Here is a 27,856-nt window from a genome sequence, read left to right as displayed (position 1 = left end):
AAATTTAGAATGCTTTGAATTCTGGAAGACGACTTCGAACTTAAAGAATCGTCATGAATGACGTTTATTGGCTCAAACTTCACACATCGGTACGATGTGAAGGCCAGACGGATTCAGAGAGGATCAAACCGGCTCCTCCTCCCCATTGGCAGTGGGGGCATCGGCGGGTGAAAGGGAAAAATGATAAATGTTGATTCAGACGAATGCCAACCAGCCCCTTTGATACGCTCTTAATAATTGTTGGAAAGTGAAAGTAGGGCTACTTGAGGTAGGGCCTAGTATCTTTCGTATAGGCCTACACGAAATGGATTATCCTTAAATGATTGGTTCTTACACTAATTAAGATCATAATCGCGAATGATAGTTTAAAATATGCAATGCATTGTGATATCCACGCAAGTAATGCTGTTTAAAAAAAAGAATGTCTAAAAATAAAACCAGAAAAACTAGTAGATCATTACGCTTCAGCAGATATACAAATATACACTTAATCCATCATGATGGTATACTGGAGGTTGTAATGTGTTTAAATATATACAATTCTTTTTTTCCATGATAAAAATTGGAAATATATTTGTGAAAATATAATATTCTGCCTCTTGCAGAGGCAATAACTAACAAACCGCATCGTGTTTCATATATTAATGCCTTGTATAACCATCCATACAAGTCCGATAAAAGTATGACGAGTGAGGGCGCACTTTATTTTATGGAAGGCCATTTTGATTTGTACATTTTTAAACACATATCTGTAAATATTTGAGATTATACTTGGGTTTTCTTTATATGTTATGTATTTTATTATACAATTTATTGTAAACTATATTTAAATTATTGTATAAACTATTAATTTTGTAGGTTTTTAGCTTTGTTAATGCATTTTTCAACGGGCGCTAACGGCGTCTCGTAATTTTAGTCACGCTTCGTCGAATTCGCTGTACACAATAATACGACATGAGGTAGTTATAAATTGGGTATAAAAGTCTAATTTTCTCGTAAAATCCCAAGTTTTGCAAGACGCAACATCAAGAAATGTTATTACCTATATACATAGAACCTACGGATGAAATTTTATTAGGGTACGTTCTTATACCATGGTGAGGGTGATTTTTGACTGGACTATAAGTTCTTCGCCGTGGTTAGGATTCCGGCACCGGAACTCAACTGCCCAGCGTTAGGGAATCCGACACGCTATTGCGCATGCCCAGAGCGGGGTAGTCGGCGACTCTATACTTATCAAAAAACAGCGATGGATCATTTCATCATAGCAAAGATAGTGTACTTTGATCATAGTTGCGCCACACGGCGAACTAGCCTAGATGCCTACTAATATTGGATCCACTAATCTAGGCTAGGGCTACCAGTTAGACTTGACCAGTGGGCCTATAGTATTTATTTTGTAATTAAAAAGTCGTTGCTTCATTCATATATAAACTTCATATCATTATGAATTATATAATTAGGCCTACATGACTAGGTTTATGATTATACATTATATTGTACATTACATAACAAATCACAAGTTGATTTGTTGACGGCAGCCACCGCGTGGATGTGAAAAAACTGTTCGGGAAGTCAGGATCGCAACGCTAAAAACAGCATTACGATTCTTAGATAGATACTGATACTTATTAATATCATTATAATTATTTTAACGCGTGGCGTAGTCGTATTTTAATTATTAATTCATGTATGGCATAGGCCAAGTTTCATCCATCTCTCGCTCGCGCAACGACTATCTAGGCTACAGTAAATCCCTATAACACTCCGACTCTCGGCGGTGGTGGTGTGGTGGTGTGGCACGCCACTAGTGCAAGCTATAATTCACTTCCCAGAGCTCTGGGCATGCGCAAGAGCGTGTCGGATTCCCTAACGGTGGGCAGTTGAGTTCCGGTGCCGGAATCCTAACCACGGCGTAAGTTCTTTTGCTAAGCACACTAGCATTAAGCAGCACTGTGTATATTCATAATTCATTTATATGTTTATATATGGCCTACTGTATATGTTTTAATTGGCTTTTTTTATATCAATAATGTCATTCAATTTTATAAAATATTTAATTTTTTTTATCAGTGCTTTTCTACTCTATGAATGATACTGTAATCAGATTGTATTATTATATATTATATTAAGTTTATAATATATTATTTAAAAACTCATCTATTCAGCAAATGCTCCTTTGATAATTTATTGTTTGTTTAATGTTCTTTTATGAATAAAAGTACTGTTTAATTTAAACAATTCTATACAGAGACAATGACGATCAGACTAGGACATCTTCTGGTACAACAGACAAAGATGATATCAGACTAGGACATCTTCTGGTACAACAACACGGCCCTCAACTCTTGCTTGTTCCGCCCGGAAGACAAGTAGATGGCTTCTGAGGGATATGTCAGCTCCCGTCACAACTTTTGACGGATCATTTTCCTGCAATTCAAATTTACAAAGTTTGTAAAAGCTGCCGCAATTATAAAACCAATACATTAACATTTTTATTAAAAGAAAAATTGCTTTTTTAGGAATAAATTTTAGAGTGGGATTATACCAGAGGAAACCCTGGTTCAGGAAAAAAAATGATTGGCAATTATTTCTTGTAAAAACTTATCTGAACAAGTAGCCAGTTGGCTGAAAACAATTGTTTACAGAAGAAAAGTACAGTATATACTACTGTATATATATTCAAATAAACATAGATTTTAAAAAATACAGAAATATATAAAATTGATTAACATTATAAATTACAAGTTTTCTTGTCCATTGAACTGTACAATTAAATACAAATGATTTGTACTTACAGCGAGTGCATGAACAAAACTGTTGATTAAATGATAATCAGCTCCGCCATGGCCACCGAAACCGCTAAACGAACACACTGGCTTGTGTATGAATATCTCCTTTGAATTAAAATCAAACCTAGAGATGGGGCCTGACCCATTGAAAGTTAACTCGCCCTAATAAACAAACGGAAAACAAATAAAACATTTTCACACAAGGAAAAGTTAAAATTTACTTAAAAATTTAATTTAAATTTAATTTTTTTAAATATCCAGATAAGTAGTTTAAAATTAGGTAATTAACAGAACAATTGTCATAGTAATAGATTCATGATGGCTGATACTGATGTAGAAATAAACGGATGACTCCCCAATACTGACGTACCAGACTCTCTGAAAACTGCAAAATCTCCTAAACCAAACTTTTATAGAGGTCCAAAATACCCAAATTCTATTTTGTTATTTAAAATACTTTCAAAATACCATAATAAGGACAGGTCAAAAAGGTACACGGTATTAAAAGGTTGAGAAATGATTACTGCCCTGTAGACCAGCCCTTACGATGCACTTACCATAGTACCAAATACTTTCACTTGTCGTTCACAGAGTTTTTCAGTGAAAGCTACCATAGAAAAAGTGGCTGTCTGTCCGTTTTCAAATTCAAAATTGACCACTTGATTGTCGCAGACATCATTGTCCGATTCGTAGACACATCTACCGTATGGACCGTTCCTTAAGGCATCTGTTACAGATTCTATGGACGGTTCATCACAGATGACCGATGACCAGCCAACACAACCCTACCAAAAATGTTGTCAATATTACATATCCATATCCATTACAAAGCAATAAAAACATTACAAAAGGGCCCATTATTTTCTCCCACTGATTTCACTATTTTTATTTCAATTTCTCATACAGTCATACAAAATATTAATTTAATGTAACAATCATCTTGTTCAAAGTAAATACTGTTTTTTGCAACGCATTACGGGTCACACCTTCTTTCCAGTTAAAGGATCTGACTACTCCAAATCTATGATCTAAATCTAAACATTTATAAACTTACTTCTTTTATGGGATCTAAATACATTTTCTTAGCAGAATAAGGACACTCCTTTTCAACACTGCAATCCATACATCTAGAACTAGCGCCCTCAGGCTGAGTAAACAAACAAACATTAGATATACATAACATTTGACATAGAGACACTTAACCCAGGAAGTTGTAACAGATTTGTTCAGGGAAAGCTACCATAGAAAATGTGGCAGTAGTCTTTCCGTTTTCAAATTCAAACTGTCCCTGATACACCATATGTATATATTAATTAACAGTAAAGATAAAGAAATCGGAGAAAAACCTGCCCCAACCGAGATTCGGACCCGGAGTCTGCTTGCAGATCCTACCATTGGCTTTCATACACATACTAGTCATATTATGTTTTATAAAATCTAAAATACCTTTTTTTCTTTTCTGAACTGAAAGAGTGATCCAAACGATGAAACCTTAGTACACCTGTAAAACATAATTTTCTGTTTGAATATAGCTAACCTTGACATCATATATCACTACCATATTTGGGCACATCACTACCATATTTGGGCATATCACTACCATATTTGGGCACATCACTACCATATTTGGGCATATCACTACCATATTTGGGCATATCACTACTAGTTTGATAGTGTAGACAGAGCTTAATGGATTTTGGATCAAATGTAATTACAATCATTAGTTATTACTATAAAGACAAATTGATTATGGAGATGAAACTAACCTTTGACCTTCAAACCACCAAAGTAGAAGGTCAATGTCATGGCAACACTTGGCCATCAAAACAAATGTAGATTCATCTTCATTCCTCCAATTGCCTCGGACATAAGAGTGAGCAAAATGGTAGAACCCAACCTACAACACAAGGAGTTGACGTGTCAATCTGTACACTGTACCATCAAATTCTGTATACCCCAGCTCTTCATAGATTATTTCCGCACGGTGCAGAGTATTGTTGGTGTTTGCCGCAGCTAGACATAAGATACCTATCTTACCAAGGTGAGGTCAAGGTGAGGTCAAGGTGAGGTCATGTTCTGTTTTGCCTAGCTCTAACCTCACCATGTCTAAGGACTGGAATAACTTTGTTATCCACAGGCTTAGTTTACCCAGGCCTTAGGTTTTGCATAAAACTTATTACAGCCAGTTGTAATTTTACTATGTATTGTTAAATTCAACAGCAAATGTGTATCAATTCAAATTACTAGCATGTCCGAGGTAAAAAGTAATTCTGAGAAGCCTTACTGGTTCGTGGAGATGAATGTTAACAACATCGCCAATGATACCACTGTTTATCAACTCTTTCAGTTTCTGTAACGGTGGGTAGTACCTCAGCACATGTCCAACGGACAATATAGTATTGTTCTTCTTACAAGCAGCAACAATCTCTCTACAGTCCTCTTCCGTTACCTAATAAGGAATGAAGAATTCCATACATGTGTGTGTGACCAATCAGTTTGTGCAATATCTTTATATGTACACTTTAGGAATGAGTAGAGAGTGGTGCAGCATATTGATGCGAGACTTTGTTTACTGTTGCCGGGCCAGTGTGGTTCAATATTATTGTTAAATTGTCACATGATTTCAATTAAACATTGACAAGAGATAATTGAGAAAAGCCTACTTACAGCCATTGGTTTCTCCAGCAGAATGTGGTAGCCTGCATTTGCAAACCCTACAGCTGGTTCCTTGAAAAGAAAACAATTTAAGAGAGATATGTGATAACAACTCTTAAGCCCTGTCTACACTATCAAACTTTATGTGACAAAAAAATGTGATGTGCCTATATATGGACATGATGATTTCATATCACTACCATATTTTACCAATGTCAATACCATATTTGGGCACATCACAATAGTTTGAGTTTGAGTAGAGTAATTTAAAAAAATGGTTTTATTAGTAGATTAAGTCAAACTTATAATTCTTTTACTTTAAGAAACCCTGAGTTAGATATCTTTAGTAATAATTTCCGTAAGTTTCGTAACATGTTAGTAGTTTAGTTTAATGTTTTTTATTGTATATGTTCGTGTTTGTCTGTGTTCCCTCCTGTAAGTGGTGAACCATGAGTTCACTGTTGGTTGGGAAATGAATAAATAAATAAATAAAAAAACTTTCCCTTTCTTGTCTTAAGCCTTGTCTACACTATCAAACTTTATTTGTCAAAAAAGTTTGATGTTTGATGTGCCCATATATAGTAGTGCTATGCTTAAATATGGTGTGATATGACATCATCATGATGACATTACATTTTGTTGACACATAAAGTTTGAAAGTGTAGGCTTCTTAAATTGAATTTTTTTAGTTACAAACCTTGTGTAGTGCATCAGGAGTTGCTATGACAACACAATCAGCAAGCTTCTCGAGTTTTAAAATATCGTTAAAATCTGAAAATATAGATTTTAAGAAATGGGAGTTAAAAATAGAAAATAACTGAAAGGTTTCAGCCACTGATACCCACAGCATTGTCATTAACAATAATTTTCTTTTATGCCAGTAATTTAACTTATCCAGAGTTTATTTTATGAAATACCTTCAAAAACACGTTCGTCTGTTAGTTTATATCTCTTCTGAATATAGGTCCTAGCAAACTTTTTGGGATCAGCAACTGCAACAACCTGTATTTCAAAAGGTAGAACAACTACAGTTAAAGTTCAATTTTATTAACAATTAAATTAGTCAGAGGAGTAGAAAAAAGAGGAAGAACAAATGATGTTATGATAATTCAATGGTGTTTGATAAAAATATACTTTCATTTGTTACTCAGCATACATTTGACCTCTTACCTCTGACCTTAAACCTTGCTCATACATCTGACCTCTTTAACCTATGACGTCCCTTAAACTTTTCTGAATGTATTCTAGAAAGCTCAACATACATCTGACCTCTTACGTCTGACCTTAAACCTTCCTCATACACCTGACCTCTTACCTCTAACCTACCTTAAACCTTTCTGGATGTATTCTAGAAAACTCAGCATACATCTGACCTCTGTTGCCAGCTCCAACAATCACAGCTGTGATAATCTTTGTTTCCTCAGCCTCAACTTCACTCATTTTATCAATATTATCCGACTCTTCTCGGTTGATGATTGTTGTAGTAGTAGGCCTATTTATAGTATTATTATTGCCCTACAAAAATCATATAAAATCAGAATCATTGACAGAGAAAAATATTAATATTAATAATGCTTCCTGCTACTCTCCTTCCTGGACCTCGCTAGTCTGACCCGGTGTCTTTTCTTATTTTTCCTTGGTTAAATACAAGAATATATTGTCAATACTCCTCTGCTGGGTCTGTTTTTTAAAAGAATAAACAGGTCACAATCCCCCTCCACTATCTTTGCTATTCGTATTGTTTACCATACCATTTGTTTACTTGTGTGTCAAAAAAGAGAGAATCCACGAGACAATTAATTATCTGCTGCCACCACAACAGTCAGTACGTACACGTCACACTCGACTGATCACGTTGAACCTATACAAATTGTGAAGATCATTTTTTTATAATACAGTTATTATCATTATTTTTATTATACTAGGCCAGCTGTTTGATAATCTTCTTTTTTCTTTAATTGTTGCAGAGAGAGCTAATTAATGAATACAGTTTTCCTGTTGTGTTTCCTTACACTATATAAATTATATTTAGTTTGAAGCTTTGATTGAAATGGCGAAATCTATTTTTATTTGAAAAAAAAGTTTGCGGTAGGCAGGCCTTACCAACATATATATAATTAAATTTGTTTTTTTATAAATAATGTGAAACTAACTGGATAGATTTGGAGGTCAGCGTCTTGAAGATCTCCTCCTCACATAATTGTTGGGTTGAAAATACCGCTAGGTTCTCGGAAATCGCACTATACTTTTAGAATATCGGTAATAGGGAAAAAATATGGCTATTTTAGATAAAGCAAGCGACCAGTACCTCAGTAAAAACCAAATTATTTACGGGGCGCCGTTCGGAATTGCTAATTTTGTCAAAATGATACAATAGAATCAATTTTGTTTTTACATTGTAGGTAGTCGGCAAAATTAGCAATGTCTCAAATGGCGCCCCGTAATCAGCACCGTGCTAATCAAGCCCGGGAATTCCCCTTCAAAAACATAAACAACATCCGTACCACCACTACTATCTTAGTTATGATATAAATGATTAAATGGCGTACTGAAGATTTAATAAAGTTTACAGGAATTAGTTTAATTTAGTTCGGTGATTTTATTTTATATATAAAATATTTTCAAAAGCGAGACAAATCAGAGTTGGGCGGCAGGACACAATATCAAAAGGCGGGAAAATGCCGCCGAAATCAAGAGAGTTGGTAGTAAAGCGTGGTTCCCATTAGCGACGCAACGCAAGGACGTTATGGGACCGTGGTCACAGTTCGATCTTCTTTTCAATTTAAATGCGAATTGTTAAAACACGGTATCACTTTGCTAATTCATACCTCACTTTTGACCAATCAAGAGGGTGGAATTTGTTCGCGCACATCAGTTAATTTGTTCCTTAGCGACACAACGCAAAGACGTAACGCAACGTAAGTGATTTGACCAATTGCATGCGATGGTGATTATTCGAACAGTAGCTTGTCACTCTGGTCAACTCATTTGCGTTGCGCGTACGTCATGCGTTGCGTCTCCAGGTGGGAACACGCTTTAGTAGGCCTACTACACAACGCGGTTTCTCCACCAAGAAAAGATAAAACGGGACAGTTAGTTCTTCCTAACCCTTGCCCAGAATGCATCGCAAAGAAACACACGTTATCAATTAGGTCATTACACAGATAAAATGTTTAACAGAAGTAAAAGGTGGCCCTGTAAATTAATAATATAAATAACAAATATATTATTTTCCTACCTGCAGCGTTCTTACTCTTGTTTTTCTGTTACTACTTCAGCAAGTCGTAACAAGTACAGTCAACGGGTTACCGACAACGACTCATTGGATGACGTGTATTCCCTTTTGATATATCGTCATAGACAAATATTACTTACAGTTTCTATCTATAGTAGATTACGGTACTAATAAATGATATAACTGTGTAGCGCATGCGCAGTGAGTCTATTCCGCATGCTAATACAAACAAGAAGCGACTTGTATCGTATTTCTCACACTCAACGGGATCCCGCTCTTCAGCGTGGGTTTTACAAAACAAACCAATCAAAACAAAGAACGTAGTAAAGATAACCAATCAATAAACAATATAATGTGACGTCGTGTTGGCTTATTAACATGCAGCTGTAGAGCAATCTCACTTACTTCCCGGTGTATCTTTGTGTGTGTTGGAAGGTAATTTTGTTGTCAGCGAAACACCGCTATTTTCTTGCTTTTTTTACCTCTTTTTTGAGCCGTAAACCTAAGTAGCAATGGCCGATGAACAACCACAACTCAAAAGAGACGGAACTATGCAAGTCACAGCAAAGGTTTGTGTAGTTTTATTATTTTTATATCAAGAAAATGATGTTGTTTTTCTTTAAATTTATGAGTTTTCTTTGTTCATTCAACGGTGAGATGATAAGAAGCATGTTCTGTCATTTGAAAAAATAATTTGACGTTTTACATAAAACACGTCATTTCGCAGCTTAGGTATATTAACCATTTGATAAGTTCTGTAATATATTTTAATCACATTATAATTTGTGAAATTATGCGTACGCGATACAGATTTTTAATTTTTGTTATATTCGGCTTACTTTACTACACAGTTTGGTATAATTTGACACTGAGAAATTCGGCGCGCGCGTGTTTATTTGTACGCGGAACAGTTACTGGTACCTGTGGTAAATTTTGATAAATCAATGTTAAGTAATAAGCACGTTTCTAAATCTGTTATCACATTGCTGAATTTGTGCCAATTATAAATTCATAATCACATTTAATTCAAATAGCAGAATAGGTTCAAGGAACTGTTATCAATTTCATAATTCAGACTCTACCATTTTATTATGGGGGTTACAGCAATATATAAAATAATTTTGTGAAATAATTTACACATAGTTTGCTACCAATATATGTGTTCAATTTGACAGATTTATTAATTAATTAACTGGATGTGTATTAAGTAAACTGTATGCAGAACTAGATATAAATTAATAATTAATTTGAATGTTTAATTAAATGTGTTTATTTGGAATAATCCACAGCAGGTGATCACTTTATTGTGACATTTTACCTGCTTAGATCAAATAATGTTATTTATAAAATCTTGGTTTCCTTGAAAGTGAGCAGATAAAATAATACAAATTACAGTAATTATAATATATTGTATTTTAAATTGAGTTATGATTTGGTCAAAACTTCTATTCGGAACCAATCGGGGACACCATCAATATAAACTTTAAACATACATACTTTAATTGCTTTACCTTTTTACATTACAGATTTACATACTGTACAAACATGTTGTCAACTAATCTAATTTACATAATTTACTCTGACATGTGTAAACTTTCATTTCTAAATGAGTTAATTAAATGTCAATATTAAACTAAAGGAAATCCTGATTATTTTAAAATTATTTATTTAGTGTTGTTCTAATAAGGGAAGTTACATTTAAACATTAAATAATTAGAGTTTATGAATATTCATTAGTTAAATAGCTTCATTTAAATAATATATTGATTTAATATTATATAATGGTCTTAATGCTTTATCTTTAAATAAATAAAACAATTGATAATAGTACTTTACACTATTAGTGCTGTGTATATCAATATGTGTTCTAAGGGAAGTTATCTCTATGATTAGACTCATGAATATTCATTAGTTTTATCTGCATTGGTTAAATTTCTTTTAAATAATTCCTGGTCTTTGTGCTTTGAAAATGAATTGTAGTACTTTTCATTATACAATTCTGTTGTTGTGTGCTGTAAATAAATGCAAGTACAGTGTTGTACAGTACACTACGGTATACTGTACTGTAAATGCAAGTACAATGTTGTACAGTACACACTGTACTGTACACACTGTACAGGCAGACCAATCACATGTACTCATTTATTCTGTGCGAGTACATTTTTATCCACTTAATGATGAAATAAAGTACACTGGATTATGTCAAAACAAGAATATTACTATCACATAAAATAAGAGGGATAAAAGGTGTAATTGTGAATACAAAATTGAATCATCAATATTATTGACGTTTTTGTCATCAAAAAGGATTTAAAATTCTTTTAATATATATTTTATTACATCTTAAAATATCAGTTTAAAAAAAAAATCAATACCAGTATTCAATAAGATTTAAGTTTTTTAAACAACAAGAACATACTGTACTATTGGTATGGACTGTGGTTAGGTGTATAAGGATGGGTAACACATTTTTAGGGGATTTCCCTTTATTTTCCCTGAACCATAAATTAAAAACTCTTCTAAACTTTCTGATAGCTTTTAATTTCCCTTTAAACTTACCATGTTGGTATTTAAATTACAGTATTTTATTAAGTATGTATTTTTATACTGTATTATAAAAGTCTGTTTTTTATTGTCCGTTTAAAGAGAAAATTAATAATTTTACAACCTGTTAGTGGTTGTAAATTGTTTGTTGAGCCAGAATATGATTTCTTTGAAGTTGTACTGTGGTTGTGGTGTTATGTTTATATTTCAAACAATGCAGTTTTTGGAGGGCAAGGTTATTTAATACACCAATTATACACACTTTACTTTGGTTTTTGAGACAAAGAACTCCAGCATGTGTAAAGATGCTGAGACCCTCTTTGTTATCTGAAATGTACTATTTTCTAGAATATTTTTTTTATAAAATTAATAATGTAGAACATTTATTTCTCTTTTTCAGATTAGTCAATTAAATTTTCTTAAAAAATAATTCATTTTACCAATAATTAGTAAAATATTTCAAATTTGATGAAAATTTTATTTAAAAAACATTGAACTTTGTTTGCCTCATTTATATATGACTGCTTTGTTGCTAGGCAACTATTTGCCTGTAATTTGAGTTCTACTCAGTCAATGAGAATTTAGACAGACATTGGTAACCATGGTGATGCAGTTCTTTATGACCATTGGTGGAAAAGCTTATAAAGCATCATACAAATCACAAATTAATACCATTAGTGTATGCCATTTACCAGAATAAATAATAATTCTCATGACACAGTATAGTAAATATATAGGCTACATTATTTAATTACCTGGTATAAATGTTATGCAAATATTGTTTAGATTTAATATAAAACCTAATTTAAATCATCAGTTATCACTTAATAGTATATGCCATTTTACTCTTTTATGGGCAGGATAGTTTTGTGTTGTTTAATTTTCTTTTGAACTTAGTTATTTGTCTTTTTTTCTGTTAAATTTGTAAGTGCAATTTTTGTAGGGGCCTTTTCTGATGGATCTTAACATAATTTAATACTAATAGATTTTTTTTTTGAATTATTAAAATGATTATCCAGCAAAAAACTATATTTTTCTTCAACCCTGTATAATTTACTAAATGACTTGTTCTCACCTACAGTACCCACCCATGCTGTGTTTATTTCGATAGAATCCTTACTTGCCACCTATCACTTTATTCAAATCATTATTATTCAAACTAAATATTAAAATGCGGCCACTTAACTCCATGCTTAATTCTAAAAATTACCAAAATCTTGTAGACCATTATATTTATGTTGCTAATGTGACCGCATTCTTCGAAATTACTAACTTCCTGGTTTTTGTGTGAACTGGTCGTACAAAGAACTTATTGTTGTTATTGAATTATACTGTGAATGCTACTCAAATAACCTTTGACCCAGGATGACACAATAACAAATCATAATTGAAATAAATTGCTTAGAATACATCTTTTAGGGTTCATTTCTCTTGCATTTTGTTGGTGAATATCATTATTGTTGATTCTAAAACAGGTAATTATGAGGGACATGCTTAGAAATGCGAGAAAATGATTATCACTTTGGAACTGTACAAGAAGGGATCAGCTCAAAATGTTTATATTGCACACAAATTTAATTAAAGAGTCATAACAATGTACTGTAGAAAGTTAGTACAGTAACACTCCAGTTCTACATATTATTAGACAGACTCACTGAGAATTACATTTTATTGGGTTTCTGAATTTATTTATTTTACTTTAAAGGAAGGAATTGAATACTTGAAGAGGGAAGGGAAGGAAGATCTTATACCAGAAACAAACAGCAATGGCAACACACCTGACGACGACAAACCAGAAATACCTCGCGATGGAACAATGCAAGCCACGTTGAAAGTAAGAAAAACATTAAAAAAACAAAGCTATACTATCAAACTTTATGTGGAAAAAAAATGTGATGTGCCCATATATGGACATGATGATGTCGTATCACTACCATATTTAGGCATATCACTACCATACTTAAGCATATCACTATTACCTGTATATTGGGGCACTTTTTTTCAAATTAGTTTGATAGTGTAAACAGAGCTTTAGAACTAATAATATATAAGTGTAAAGTGCTAAGTAGGCTTACCTCACTTTATCGCCTTGCATCCATTGTAAATCAAATTATTCACATTATCAATTTCATTTGTTTAAAGGACGGTAAAGAATTTCTTGAAAGCACCGGTGGTCAGTTACCGGAAGAAGTAAGGACACGAGGAGATCAGGAGAAACTGGCAGAAGCAGAAGATGATGTACCCGCAGTAGTCCGGGACAACACTATGGTTGCCACGGCAAAGGTTTGTTATAAAATATCTATTCATGATTTTACAGACTTAACCAATTGAAAATAATTGCTCATATAGGATAGGAATTCAGATTCAGATTTATTTGGTCCTTGCGGAAATTCATGACAGGCACAATCTCTTGCATAAAAATACAATGACGTACAAAATATATATAAGTAAAATAAATATAAACAAGTAAAGAGTTGTAATAAAGATACACTATACAAAGTAAACAACAAGGTGATTCAACAGTATTTGTCATTGAAAGCACGGATGGAAAAAGACAAGTGAATTTAAATATCTGTTAGTTCTACATAGTGTGCTACGTAGTTTCTTTCCTGACCTCAACCATACATAATCTGTTAGTTCTACATAGTGTGCTACGTAGTTTCTTTCCTGACCTCAACCATACATAATCTTGATGTATTGGATGTTGATCATTGAGTATAATGTACTAGTATTTAAAGATAAAGTTGACAATTCCTTATAGAATGAATTTTATACTGTTAATCTCTTTCTACGTTTGCATTATTGTTATAAACTTTCTGTTTTTTAAGAAACATTCCATTCATTTTTTTTACCGTAGGCCGGAGACGAGTTCCTTGGAGAAGATAAACCATTAGGAGAAACAAGGACACAGAGTAAGGCAATCGCTGAAGCGCAAGATGAAGAGAATGGTGAGGAAGATGAAGATGAAGACAGCAAGGATGAAGAGGAGGAGGAAGATGAAGCAGTTGCACTCAAACGAACACACACAATGGCCGAGACATTAGAGGTTCGTCTTTTACTATTTCGTTTTAATTTATCCTTGCGTGATTTACTGTTAAGCACTTATTTTTTGACAGATGTCTAAAGTAAATAATATGCTCATAAGCGAAGCCTGGCACTCAATTTTGAGGCTCCCGATTCCTCACCTTCTCTCTCCCCCACCCTCCCCTAAGTCAAAATCCTGGTTCTTAAAGTATAACATTATTTGATAAGTCACATACAGCCATCAATGTATGGACAATAAGTAAAGTTGTATCAATATTATTTTTTTTTACAGGAGGGTGAAGCCTTCCTAAAGAAGAAGAAAAGCAATGGCGATTCACCCGTTGAAGAAGAGGTCAAAGCGGACTCTTGAAGACCGGCGTGAATGCTGCCTTACGAGTGAAAGAGTGAGTGCGAGAAAGGGCGTGCAAAAGAACGGCAACTTTAGTCGCTATCATTGTTCGTAGTGCTTAGGAGAAATTTTCTTGTAGTTATTATGTTGTCCAGTAAAAACCCATTATTCATTGCTTCAGCGTAACCATTGTACAGAAAGTCATCGTGGAATGCTTTTAGAAAAAAACGAGTTGAAAACAATAATAATTATCGGTGACCAGGTTTAAAACTGCGAGGGAGGACCAGTCTGTTAATGTGTCTTAAATTAAATGTTCTGATATTTGCTAAGTTTTAAACTTTTATATTATAATAAATAACAATTTTAAAAACCTCATACATTGTATAGTGTAAAATAATTACTAATAAAATTTGCCAAAATACAGATTTTGTGGTAAAAATCAGTTTAAATTGTGGAATCTGTGTTGATCTCTCTTTGTATTGCTATGTATATCTTGGCTTAAACGATAATTTTGTATCAAAATTTTACAAAATAATAACTTGAAATATGTGTAATTCCATTAGGAATTATTTTAAAATACAATTGTCTGTTCATGTTATTTGTTTCCCAAGATGTTTTACTATAATATGGAGTATGTCTAAAGCAGAATATATTATGTACTAACTTTTAAGAAAACCTATTTTATTATTTTTAAAATTGATGATGTACCTTGAGAAAATTGGTTGAAAATTATGTTGAAAATTAACAGATTTTGTATTTTTGTATTTGTCTGCATGAGTGAGGTTAAACAAAAGAATAATTTGAAATAGTTGTTTTTTGAGACCCGTTTGGCTTCTGTTCATAAACTCTGTTCTCTGTTGTTTTTGTATCTCTTGTGTAATGTGTTAACTATTTATAAAGGCATTACTGGTACTTGCGTAATAAATCTACCAGAGTAGGGTGAAAAGAAAATTTATTGGTGTGTTTTCTTTTTATTTCGTTTGTAAATCAGGTTTTCAAATTTAATTCGAAGTGTTCAAACTTACATCTTCAGAATGTATGGTGGCTGATTTCCGCCAAAGAAAAAAATTATTTTATAATCGATATAAAAGATCTGTAGTCGATCCATGATACAACTATTCATCGAATGAGGGCGCAGTGTGACTTTTTTTCTCCTCTCCTTTTTTGTAGAGGGCTCACTATAATTTTTTCAAATGTCTGACGTTGTTTCAGATCAGCATGATACCACAATAGTTAATATTGTTGATTGTTGTCTCAGGTTCAGTAAGGTAGTACATACTTATTTAAAAATATGTAAAATGCGAGGTAAATTGAAGTGTGTAACATAATAATGATTTTGATTCGGGGTTTTTCACTTGATTTATGGGCAAAATAAAACCGTTCGTGAATGTGCTTCGATATGTTGAGTTGGTGATGCACTTGGCAGGTGGAGGGTGGGGGGAGAGAACCAGATGATAAACGTAATTGGTTTATTAAATTAATCATCAATATAAACAAAAAACGCGCGCTCGGGTTGTGAAGCAAGTGAGTGGACCAATCATAAAGCGATGATCCACCGCGTCATACTTTCTACTTTTATTTGGGTAGGTACAGTGACACACCAGGGTGGTGCATCCAAAACAGAATACTACATGATTCGGTCAAATTACGGTTACGTTCTTGTGGTGCATCCCAAGTGGGAGTCATTTGGGTGATCTTATCTACCAACTGCACATCAATTTTAAAAGAGAACACATAATTGAGATTCTGTCGTGAATACGTTATTAACATGACATTATTTGATAGCAATGAGGTTAATATAATAATTATATTAAAATTGTTTTAAAAACAAAGTTAATTAAAATTAATTTGTGTATAATTGCTGTACACACATGCCCTTCAATGTGTTGACGACGGGAAGAATGTCGATCCCCGTGGGTGGAAATTATATTATATACACCCTATTAAGCCCTTGTTAGTTAAAATGATATTATAAGGATAACAGTTGCAATCGTTCATCAAGGATTTCGGTACTAAAGCTCTTTCTACACTATCAAACTAGTTTGACTAAAAAGTTTGATATGCCCAAATATGGTAGTGATATGCCCAAATATGGTAGTGATATGCCCAAATATGGTAGTAATAGGCCCAAATATGGTAGTGATATGCCCAAATATGGTAGTAATAGGCCCAAATATGGTAGTGATATGCCCAAATATGGTAGTAATAGGCCCAAATATGGTAGTAATAGGCCCAAATATGGTAGTGATAGGCCCAAATATGGTAGTTATATGACATCATCATGTCCATTATATGGGCACATCACATTTTGTTTTTAAAGTTTTTTATATTTATATAAAGTTTGATAGTGTAGACAGAGCTTAAGAATTACTAAATTGGGAACGTCGGAGCTAATATAAGGACGGTATCCGTTAACAGGGATTATTAAAACATGTTAGATCTATTTTACTGGCCTCACATTTAGTGGGTGGCGGTCGTCGGTGGGTCAAAAACGAAAAAGTGCATACTAATAACATATTTATGCTGCTGTGTATAACATTCAGCATTTTCATGACTGAAATGTTGTAAATTGAATTAATCCAAATATATTATTATCATTCTTATTGTTATTGTTACGATAATCAAGATTATAGGGCTGGGGGTCATGCGGGCTGGGTGTCATGCGGGCTGGGTGTCATGCGGGCTGGGGATCATGCGGGCTGGTGGTCATGCGGGCTGGGTGTCATGCGGGCTGGGTGTCATGCGGGCTGGGGGTCATGCGGGCTGGGTGTCATGCGGGCTGGGGGTCATGCGGGCTGGGGGGTCATGCGGGCTCGGGATCATGCGGGCTGGGGGTCATGCGGCTTGGGGTTCATGCGGGTTGGGGGTCATGCGGGCTGGGGGTCATATCATTCGCCCGGCAACTCCACATAATTACTGTATGAATACGAGTTCTGTCACACGCCTGAAAGTGACAATGTTGGGTGGTGGTGACGAGCACAGTCTGTGTTAAACAGAATTAGTTAATTTGAAAATCGGTTGATAGTGAAAGTTGATGTGTGAACGAGAGAACTCTGTAGTACACGATAACTCAAATTAAATTAACAAATTCCAAGTGATTCTTTAAATGTTAAGCAAGTGTTCAGACAGCTAGTATTATATTACTTCTGTTAGTGAATTATGACAAGGAACAGCATTTTTTTTTTCAAGAAGAGAGTTATTAATTAAATCATATATTCAACGACCTTGGATAGTTTAAAGCGAGCATATTATGTTCCAATTATGACATTAAAATGTTAACATGCTTCACTCACGTTAGCCCCGTTTGTCACCGCATGTATCACACCAATTATGTCATCAGTTCATCGTAACCCAAAAACTTTTAAACCAACTGTTATTGTCATCAAAGGTTGTGATGGTATGATAAGTCACATAGTTTTGAACATTGTAAGGTCTTGTTTATACATTTGTTCTAGATAGATTTTTTTTTGTATTTTATATTTATCTGTGTATAAGCCTACAGCTTTTATTTTCTTATATTTTGATATATTACTTTTAGTTCGAGCTGTTATTTAGTGTAAAACAAAATGATTGTATAATGGTATCTTCAAGATTTTCTTGATAACAGACAACAAAAGAGTCAAAGTGCCGGCATGCTTCTTCCAGTTGGAATTTAGTGGAGTGGAGTGGAGTTCCATAAGGCTCGGTGTTGGGCCCTACATTGTTTGCATTATATATAAATGACCTACCAAAGTAATGTGTCTAGTCATATAAAGCTATTTGCTGATGATACAAAGATCTACTCAGTAGTTATAACAACAGAAATGATGGACAATTATTACAAGAATCTTTAAACAATGCACTGCAGTGGAGTAAAGAATGGATGTTGGCTTTTAATAAAAGCAAATGCATGGTGATGCACTTCGGACATTCAAATGTTCATTTTAAATACCAAATAGATGAAGTTGAACTGGAAACAGTTGAGAAAATAAAGTACCTAGGAGTACTAATTACTAATGACTGTAAACCAAGCCAACACTGCGCCAAAGTATCTCAGCGGGCCATGAACTGTTTAAGAAGCATCAGAAGGACTTTCGTATAATGGATAAGGATTGTCATCTACAAGCATTATGTACGCCCACATCTCGAATTTTGTGTTCAAGTATGGAATCCGTATCTTCAAAAGGACATAAATGTAATTGAAAGAGTACAAAGTCGTGCGACTAAATTAGTTCCATGTATCCGTTCATATTCATATGAAGATCGTTTAAAGCTTCTTGGCCTAACAACCTTGTATGACAGAAGAATTCGAGGTGACCTGATTGAAGCATATAAAATTGTTAAAGATTTCGAGGGTGTAGCAGAATTACTCGAGGACATCACCTGAGATTTTTCAAGCCTATTTTCCATAAAGGATTGAACTGTAGAAGACATACCTTCTCGCAACGAGTAATAAACCATTGGAACAGTTTACCAGCCGACGTTGTCAATTCTGATACCACTAACACCTTCAAGAATCGCATCGACACAATGTAGTTGATATGGGCATCGCCTAAACTATTAGTCGGGTCAAAATATGAAAATATAGGGCCTAACCCCAAAAAAATTGCAAGAAAATGTTTTTTGATGAATTACAATAAAAAATGGTCTCAAAAAACAGATATCAAAAGTTTACCAAAATCGGACGACCGCAAAGGTTCAAAATTTGACGTTAAAAAAGATGGCCGTCAATTTTTGAAAATCGGTAACCGCTTGTAGTAGACAGCTGTATTTGGTGTCAAATTGTTCAAAATATATATGTTTATATTTACACTTTTTGAACATTTTGTTGAAACATGACCGGAAATTTCATTTTGTGACCTTTGACATATATGGCATGACGTTTATATATTTACGTAAATGCAAATCACAGAGTCTTGATATTGGTGTCAAAATGTTCAGAACATACATTTTTATATTTACCCTTTTTAAACATTTTGTTGAAACATGATCGGAAATTCCATTTTGTGACCTTTGACCCATATATGACATAAAAAAATGTTCATATCTACGTAACTAAAAATCATAGAACCTTGATATTGGTGTCAAAATGTTCAGAACATACATATTTATATTTACTGTTTTTGAAAATATTGTTCAAAAATAATCGAAAACACAAGATTTTCCCTTCGACACGATGTCTATGCAGAGCCTGTAATATACAGGATCTGGAAGAATTGCATGTGAAAATGGATTAAAAAAAAGGCAAATGACAGTGAAAACAATCAAATGCAAACAATGGCAAAGGAACTCGATTGTGTAACTATACAGTTTGAAAATAATGTAAACATAATAGATGCAAGAGAAAAATATCACGATACACACCAAGAAATGTCAACAAAAGGAAGAATTAAAACCATCTATAGCACATTGGCCTCTGATATGATATCAATGAGTTAAAAGCTGAACAGTTACAGATTAAATCAAAGTAAATTGGAAGCAATATCAAGGGAGAAGTGAAACAATGAAAACTAGCACGTTTACAAGGATTAAAGGAAGGAGGTTAAAGGGGGAGAAAGTTGTAAGAGCTGTGGTGCAATAATGAAAACAAAATATAATGGAATTCTTCTTGAACATGCCTCAAATCTTGAGCAAGCAAACTTGAAGAAATGACGAAGAAGTGAAAAAACAGAGTGATGAAGACGTAATATGAACATAGACATTACAATGATAAAATAGTTAAATTATGGATTTATTAAACAACAACAACAAAGTATATTGTTGGAGCTAGAAATGCTATAGACTACAGGTGTTTAACAACTTGGAGGCAGAGCCGTTATTAAAAATACACATGGATTAGTTGTCATCCTCGCAAGAACTGCTTGACAAATCCAATCATACATTACATCTAGATGGAACGTCTAAAAAGGAGAAACTATGGCACAGTTGGAATTGTCACGAAACATCTACCAAAAGTTATGGGAAACTGGGAACAATGATGGCAAATCAACAGATGAATTAATTATCAAATTTGAAAGTGTCATCATCATTCACCACAACCATTATACAGGCTCTGCTGAAGAATCTACACCGCATCCACTTTCTCTGCAAATAATTTCCGACGAAAGACAAAAACTGTGAACAAAATCCAAATACTTTACAAACCAAAGATGACACAATTTAACTTTTTGCTACAAAATATGGCAACAAGAATCATAAAAACATCTGAACTCTCCATCGAAATGTAAATGTGCATCAAATATTCCCATTCCAGATTTTTTTGGGAAAGTGTGTGGAGCATTTATACGAGGACGAAATTGCAAAGGAGCAGAAGAGTGGTATGTCGGAACAAACAATTAAACTGAACGTCCACAAACCTGGCAGTTATTACAAATAAAGATTCCTCTATATTAATCTGTAATCAAGTTAGGAATAATTTAGGTATTTTATATTTAACAATTTTTACAAAACACTACGTTTGAATCTTCAACACGCTGTGTGTCTAAGTGCGTTAAAGCTGATTATAGGCTCTGCATGAAAATATCATTCGCGTAAAACATGCCTCATGTACATGTATGTGAAAATATTTCATGCCATAAGTATCAAAGGTCAAAACCTTATGTTTTCGGTTATTTTTGAAAAAAATTTTCAAAAACAGTAAATATAAATATGTATGTTCTGAACATTTTGACACCAATATCAAGGATCTATGATTTTTAGTTACGTAGATATGAACATTTTTTTATGTCATATATGGGTCAAAGGTCACAAAATGGAATTTCCGGTCATGTTTCAACAAAATGTTTAAAAAGGGTAAATATAAATATGTATGTTCTGAACATTTTGACACCAATATCAAGACTCTGTGATTTGCAGTTACATAGATATATAAACATCATGCCATATATGTCAAAGGTAACAAAATGGAATTTCCGGTCATGTTTCAACAAAATGTTCAAAAAGTGTAAATATAAACATATATATTTTGAACACTTTGACACCAAATACAGCTGTCTACTACAAGCGGTTACCGATTTTCAAAAATTGGCGGCCATATTTTTTAACGTCAAATTTTGAACCTTTGCGGTAGTCCGATTTTGGTAAACTTTTGTTATATGTTTTTTGAGACCATTTTTTATTGTAATTCATCAAAAAACATTTTCTTGCAATTTTTTTGGGGTAATGAAACAGTTTGACTCGACTATATCCCATTATAACTAAACTAAACTAAACTAAACTATCTGTGATTGGTTTGTTGCGCGTACAACGCGCGGTGCGCGATTGAACAAAATAGATGCCGTTTGGAAGCCGGTCATTTATTCATGCAAACGCAAACTGTCATGATTTAATTCAAACAAATAGACAATTAGCAGAAAAAATAAAGATTAACAGACTAGGCCTATATTTCAGAGGAAAACATCTTCTTTGGACCTATACTATAGTATTATTTGCAATGTTAGTATTATTTAAATCTACCGTACGCATTGAAATATCTAGTATAGCAACAATAAATGTGCGTCAACATCGTTACGCATGCGTAAGTGTGTGCATGAGTAAAGCTCTGTCTACACTATCAAACTAGTTTGGCAAAAAATGTGTGTTATACCCAAATATGGTAGTGATATGCTTAAATATGGTAGTGATATGACATCATCGTTTCTTCGTAAAGATATAACATGCATTGAAAAAGTTCAAAGGAGGGCAACAAAAGCAATTCCATCATTAAAAGACTTGGATTATACAGAACGCCTAAAACGACTATAATCTACCAACATTGGCTTTTAGAAGATTACGAGGAGATATGATTCAAGTTTTTAAAATGGTGACAGGCCTAAGTGGTAGTGGAATGCGTAACTTCTTCCCTATGAAAACATACGAGAGAAACCCTAAGAAGACATAGATACACCATATATAAGCGACGACCTAAACTGGATATCCGCAAGTACAATTTTTCTTACAGAATTGTTAACCTATGGAATAGTCTACCAGAGGAAGCCGTTAACACCACCACAGTAAACGCCTTTAAAAATAAACTTGATAAATTCATTGAAAGAAAATACAACAAATTTACTTTTATGGGATAAAGTGTATTGCAGAAGAATTTAAATCAAGGAAACGAATGAAAAAAAAAAAACCAAAAAAAAACAAACCATGCAGTGATGACTTGATGAAATTGGGAGGGCATGACATGTACCATACAGAAATGTATGGTCTACTTACGAGCCCGACAAGACAGGTGATTACAGGTGATTAGGTGATCATCATGATTGGTTTTCAGAGTCAATATATCGGCTCAGGTTTTTAGAGCATGGCTCTGCTGGTTTTATATGTCGAGCGCCCTCAATTTACTTTATAACGGGTACCCTACATTTATCCCTATACTATACTGCACTCTTTTGAAACGGCACACACAACCATCAAACACTGCACTATTCCCTAAATAGTAAACAGCCTTGCATGACACAATATTAAAGTAGGCCTATACGGCGTCAGATCTATCCATTAATTATTATAGATATAGCAACAATTATCAATTAAATTAGCCTTGAATTATCACTTTAAATGCATTCCCATAGGGACAATACTAAATTTCGGATTCAAAACAGTTAAAATATAATTCCTAAGATATAACTGGATTATATTAATATATATATATATATATATATATATATATATAAATCCAAAGGCAAATTACTGACAAAAATGACAATGCTGTGGGTATCAGTGGCTGGATCTCAATGGAGATACAAAAATAAAAAGCGAGAAGCTAAATCAAAACGATAAAGTAAACAGCCAGAAAAGTTAGCAGAGCTCTCGGGCAACACTAGCCCTTCATCAGTTGCAAGTGAAGGAATTTGGATAACGTCATATATATATATATATATATAGGCCTATTATATCATAAGAAATATCATTGGAAATAAGTTGACACCGTATTTTTAATTGTCGACCTAATGGGTTATCCAGGTATTCTTTTTTTAAAAATATTAATTGTATAAAAATTAATTAAATTAAATAAATATTTTAGAAAAACTAACAACTGATTCTAAAATGTGTCTTTTAGAGGTTAAAAAGCTAATTCCCATAATAATGCATTTTCGTTAGGCTACTTCTTGCATGCATACAGTTCGGTTTGTGTTTAGTTAGGCCAGTTTGCCACTCAAAAGGTACGTGTATTATGTTATTTTATCATTTCACGAATGAACAAACGTATAGGCCTATATACTATCAAATAGCATAATTATTTCCTAGGCTAGGCTCACTTTTTGCTGTTTTAGGCGACCACAGTGTCGGCGCGCGTACACGAGGCCAGCCTGCCATGTACTTTCTGCGCTTGAACATTGCATGCTCGATATTCTTACCTGATCATCATACAACATGATGACACTTTGTTTCTCCATACCACCAGAATTAAAATGGAGTCAAGTCAAGTTTTATTGTTTGACGCCATCCATTGATTGATGCTATAGGGAGAATTAATGCCTATATTGGGTGGAGGGTGGTCAGACTGGGTGGGGCGATTTTTGTGCCGATCAGACTTCGTAACATAACATACAGTAAAGGGGATATTTGGACGTACACTAGGCCTACACCGCGCCTACATACAGTACACAGATGTCATAATTTTCACGGAGAAAGGGCCTGTTCTGATTTAAAATGGTGGTGATGATGAAGAGCGGCCTAAAAATGTCATCAGCCCGAATAGGCCTACTTACTTAAATATCGTTAATTATTTTAGTAAGCTACTCTATCAACGACAACACATGATGATGTATCTATTATAACTCACATTATTGTTTACATTTGCCATAACTTTACATATTTTTTTGGAACATTAATAATTGAGGCGGCGTTGTGGAGCCAATGCGGGTTTGGACCAAATCCGAGAATTGTGATCGCATAATTTGATGATATGATTTTGAGCGATTGGCTTATTCTTAATTTTCCTGGTTTCAATCTCCAGTTCTTAACTTTTGCAGGTTTCAATATCAAATTCTTAATTTTCCTGGTTTCAATCTCAAGTTGTTAATTTTACTGGTTTTAATCTCAAGTCCTTATAATTTGCTGGTTTCAATATCAAATTTGTAATTTTCCTGGTTTCAATCTCAAGTTGCTAATTTTGTTAGTTTCAACCTCAAGTTCTTATATTTTGCTAGGTTCAATCTCAAGTTGCTAATTTTGTTGGTTTCAATCTCAAGTTCTTAATTTTCATGGTTTCAATCTCAAGTTTTTAATTTTGCAGGTTTTAATCTCAAATTGTTGATTTTTTTTATTTCAATCTCAAGTTGTTGATTTTTTTTATTTCAATCTCAAGTTCTCAATTTTGCATGTTTCAATCTCAAGCTCTAAATTTTTTTGCATGTTTCAATCTCAAGTACTTAATTTTGCAGGTTTTAATCTCAAGTTCTTAATTTTGCTCAGCTGGTTTCAATCTCAAATTCTTCTGTCCTGGTTTTAATCTCAAGTTTTTAATTTTACAGATTTCAATCTCAAATACTTAATTTTGCTGGTTTCAATCTCAAGTTCTTAATGTTGCTGGTTTTAATCTCATTAATTAGATGCTTACAATGTAAGAGTCATAATTCCGTGGGATTTAGATAAAAAGGAAATTAATAGATGTGATGACATACACATTCTTTTATTAATTATGATGACCAATGAATCTGTCATCTTTCGAACCAAGGCTTGCATCATTTGATAACTTTTGGTAATGATAATAAGTATCATCCGCTTGATAATGGGAGCAGTCCTAGTAGTATAGGAAGTCCGTCTTATTATTCGAAAGTTCCAAGTATCATAATGTCTTGTAATATTATCTAGGATGAAGTTAAGTTCTAAGGGATGAGTAGGGAATATGTTAAACGTGTCATTTTTAGAAGCCAATTTGTCCATGACGCGGAAAAAAAAACACACGAGTCGCGCGTTCAAATACTGATAGTTCAGCATTTGTACGCGCGCGTCTTTCATGTCTTCGTACGCGGTTGATTCGTAATCCAAACAATGTGCATTTGTATGCTGTACGAAGTTAAAAGAATCACGATGTCTGCGGTGTTCGCCCAGGGACATTAACTTGATTGAATTATTACAAGATATTTGACACAAGAAAGGTCAGCAGAGTCCTCGTAATTAGGGTAAACACCTAATTGTCATTTTTGCAAGCCTTTGGTAATTAAAAAGGTGTAAAAATGTGAAGAATTATGACTATTGTAAACATCTTACATGTTTTGACCTCACTAAAGCAATTAAATGCGGCACATTACACATAACATGTAATAAATAGAGAAATTAACAATCACATACCGGTAATTTGAATTGATGAACACATACAACGCATTACTTTGACGGAAATGCTGTCATACAAGACAAAGGTAAATCTAACAGGTAGATGTAGAGGCATTGACAGTGATATCACCATTAATATTGGTTCCCACTCTGGAAACGCGACGCAACGATTTACGCGTGCGTAACGCAAGTTCGTTGACCAATCATAACGCGATGGATCATTCGAAATGATTGATTTAATGGTCAACTGTTATTACGTACGATACGTCCCGTGGGAACCAAGCTGTAGCGCGCGTTACGCATTTTTTAAACTTCGAAATTTCGGTTATCGGAAGCAGGATTTGTTACGCGTATTTAAAAACGAAACAAACAATCTTAACATACACTGCAGTGTAGGCCAAGTGAGGTTATTAACGCCGGTTTAAGAAATTAACTCCAAATGTTGGCATACAAACAGCTGATACAGATGAATCCATTTACTTGTCCAGACTGTCGTCGCTTTATTAATTCCCTTATTTTTTTTCTTTCAAATAAAACACCAGGTTTAAGTACTGAGAGGATATTTTAACTCAACTTCATTTATTACTTTGTCTATACTTTTAATTGTCGTATATTGAAGTTATAGGTCTATCAATTATGAATGCTGTTAGTGTTAATAGTTGAAAGATCTGCTAAAAAAATATGTATTCTTGCGATATTGTATCAACAAAATTGACAAAAAAGATGTACTAAGTACTATACGCAGATAGTAACATTGAAGTTGACGGGCATATATTACAAATGATATATTAATAATATCATTGTTTGAACGCGCGTACGTAATACGCACACCATCGTGATATCACGAACGACATTCCGTGCGTAACATTATGTGGGTCAAACGTACGCAACATCAATAACCATTCCCTTGAGACTAGCCAATCAAATAAAATCGCCGAGTCATAATTGTCATGATTTTAAGAAAACAATAAACTGCACTTAGATAAACTGTATAAGATGACTACGAAATCTTCAATTTCAGCCTTTTGTATATATAATATAATAACCAAAATTTTGAAGAAGTGAAATATTAGATGAAGAAAAGCGGAAAGTACATGGATTTTTTTTTTTCATTGTCAAGTAAATTAATGTAAATTAGGTAAAGAACAATTATGCCCTATTTTTATACCCATGTTTTAAAAGGCCCTTAGTTGGTTTTAGCAGCATAATAATTCTGAATGTTGTTCTTTGATTTTATTTGTTCTATTTGTAAATGTTCATTTTCTCAATAATGATTAGGCCTACTGAATGTATTAAGTTTCAAAGTAAACAATCCAGCTTAACAATTTCATCCCAACATGAGTTCCCGAATTTGAAATTTACGGCATCAAACAATGAAGAATACTTTGTGTCTCACCACCGAAAAACATTACATATTAAAATATTATTATAGTAGGGCCTCCTAAGCCTAATTAATCCAAGTCAAAACGATCTGCAATGACCATTGATGATAGTGTAGACAGAGCTTTAGAGGCCCTAATCTCAGTCAAATCGTTCTCATCATCATCAGATAATAATTTATGTCTTTATTCACAAATCAATCACGACTTCTTGTTTAATTGTCGACGAATTGAAAATATCTGCCGATGAGGAGCACCCCCAAATTTCCTGTCACCATAACTCTGTTCAAATGTATTTATTTTAACTGGGTTATTTTAAACGACAAACACATGTGACCCATATTAATAAGGATCAAGTACTTTTTTGTTATTTTCAAGTCATTGAATTAGTGGGTGTAATTTAACCATTATAAAACACTAATTGAGAGTTGTTGCGGTTTCATGTTTATCATGTTTATGGCTGCTTTTGCTATTTTCAAAAATAATAGTTTAAACATGAACAAAATATCAACAAAATTAGGATATTTGTTTTATAGTTTTCTCAATTTCGATAATTCAGCCGACAATATGTTTGACATATTTTTTAAAAGTGCTTGTTCCTAATTGGGGTAGAATGGCTTTTAAACAGCGGAGGATT

General features: G+C 33.7%; 2 protein-coding genes across 7 annotated transcripts; one reads left to right on the top strand and one right to left on the bottom strand.

The window, feature by feature from the left end:
* Positions 1–2,292: 2,292 nt before the first annotated feature.
* On the bottom strand, positions 2,293–25,968 carry LOC140044450 (putative oxidoreductase YteT). 6 transcript variants are annotated; one of them, XM_072088968.1, is made up of 14 exons: positions 25,859–25,912; positions 8,686–8,831; positions 7,199–7,308; positions 6,618–6,962; positions 6,365–6,449; positions 6,145–6,218; positions 5,460–5,519; positions 5,077–5,241; positions 4,559–4,689; positions 4,239–4,293; positions 3,847–3,939; positions 3,350–3,577; positions 2,799–2,954; positions 2,293–2,430 (listed from the first exon to the last, which is right to left on the bottom strand). In XM_072088968.1, exons 4-14 carry the CDS (start codon positions 6,642–6,644, stop codon positions 2,305–2,307), a joined length of 1,200 nt encoding a protein of 399 aa, XP_071945069.1. In that variant the 5' UTR covers positions 6,645–6,962; positions 7,199–7,308; positions 8,686–8,831; positions 25,859–25,912; the 3' UTR covers positions 2,293–2,304. The 6 variants fall into 6 exon arrangements, with proteins under 6 accessions (XP_071945069.1, XP_071945064.1, XP_071945066.1 ...); XM_072088963.1 differs by having other exon boundaries at positions 6,774–6,962; XM_072088965.1 differs by lacking the exon at positions 8,686–8,831 and having other exon boundaries at positions 6,774–6,962; positions 25,859–25,968.
* On the top strand, positions 9,070–15,022 carry LOC140044452 (uncharacterized). The gene is made up of 5 exons (XM_072088970.1): positions 9,070–9,251; positions 12,932–13,060; positions 13,369–13,509; positions 14,084–14,272; positions 14,543–15,022. The coding sequence occupies exons 1-5, from the start codon at positions 9,195–9,197 to the stop codon at positions 14,618–14,620; spliced, it is 594 nt and encodes a 197-aa protein (XP_071945071.1). The 5' UTR covers positions 9,070–9,194; the 3' UTR covers positions 14,621–15,022.
* Positions 25,969–27,856: the final 1,888 nt, after the last annotated feature.

This window comes from Antedon mediterranea, chromosome 3 (genome assembly GCF_964355755.1).
Source record: "Antedon mediterranea chromosome 3, ecAntMedi1.1, whole genome shotgun sequence".
In the NCBI taxonomy this organism is placed as follows: Eukaryota; Metazoa; Echinodermata; class Crinoidea; order Comatulida; family Antedonidae; genus Antedon; species Antedon mediterranea.
Note: the sequence above shows the minus strand (reverse complement) of the source record. Positions and strands in the feature narration are given on the sequence as shown.

Excerpts from the sequence above, each read along its gene's own strand:
- LOC140044450 (XM_072088965.1), bottom strand. Across the intron at positions 5,520-6,144 it reads CTCCTGATGCACTACACAAG|GAACCAGCTGTAGGGTTTGC; the intron begins GTTTGTAACTAA and ends TTTCTTTTCAAG. Across the intron at positions 3,578-3,846 it reads ATTTAGATCCCATAAAAGAA|GGTTGTGTTGGCTGGTCATC; the intron begins GTAAGTTTATAA and ends CATTTTTGGTAG.
- LOC140044452 (XM_072088970.1), top strand. The coding sequence starts at position 9,195 with ATGGCCGATGAACAACCACAACTCAAAAGAGACGGAACTATGCAAGTC. Across the intron at positions 9,252-12,931 it reads CTATGCAAGTCACAGCAAAG|GAAGGAATTGAATACTTGAA; the intron begins GTTTGTGTAGTT and ends TTTACTTTAAAG. Across the intron at positions 13,061-13,368 it reads CAATGCAAGCCACGTTGAAA|GACGGTAAAGAATTTCTTGA; the intron begins GTAAGAAAAACA and ends ATTTGTTTAAAG.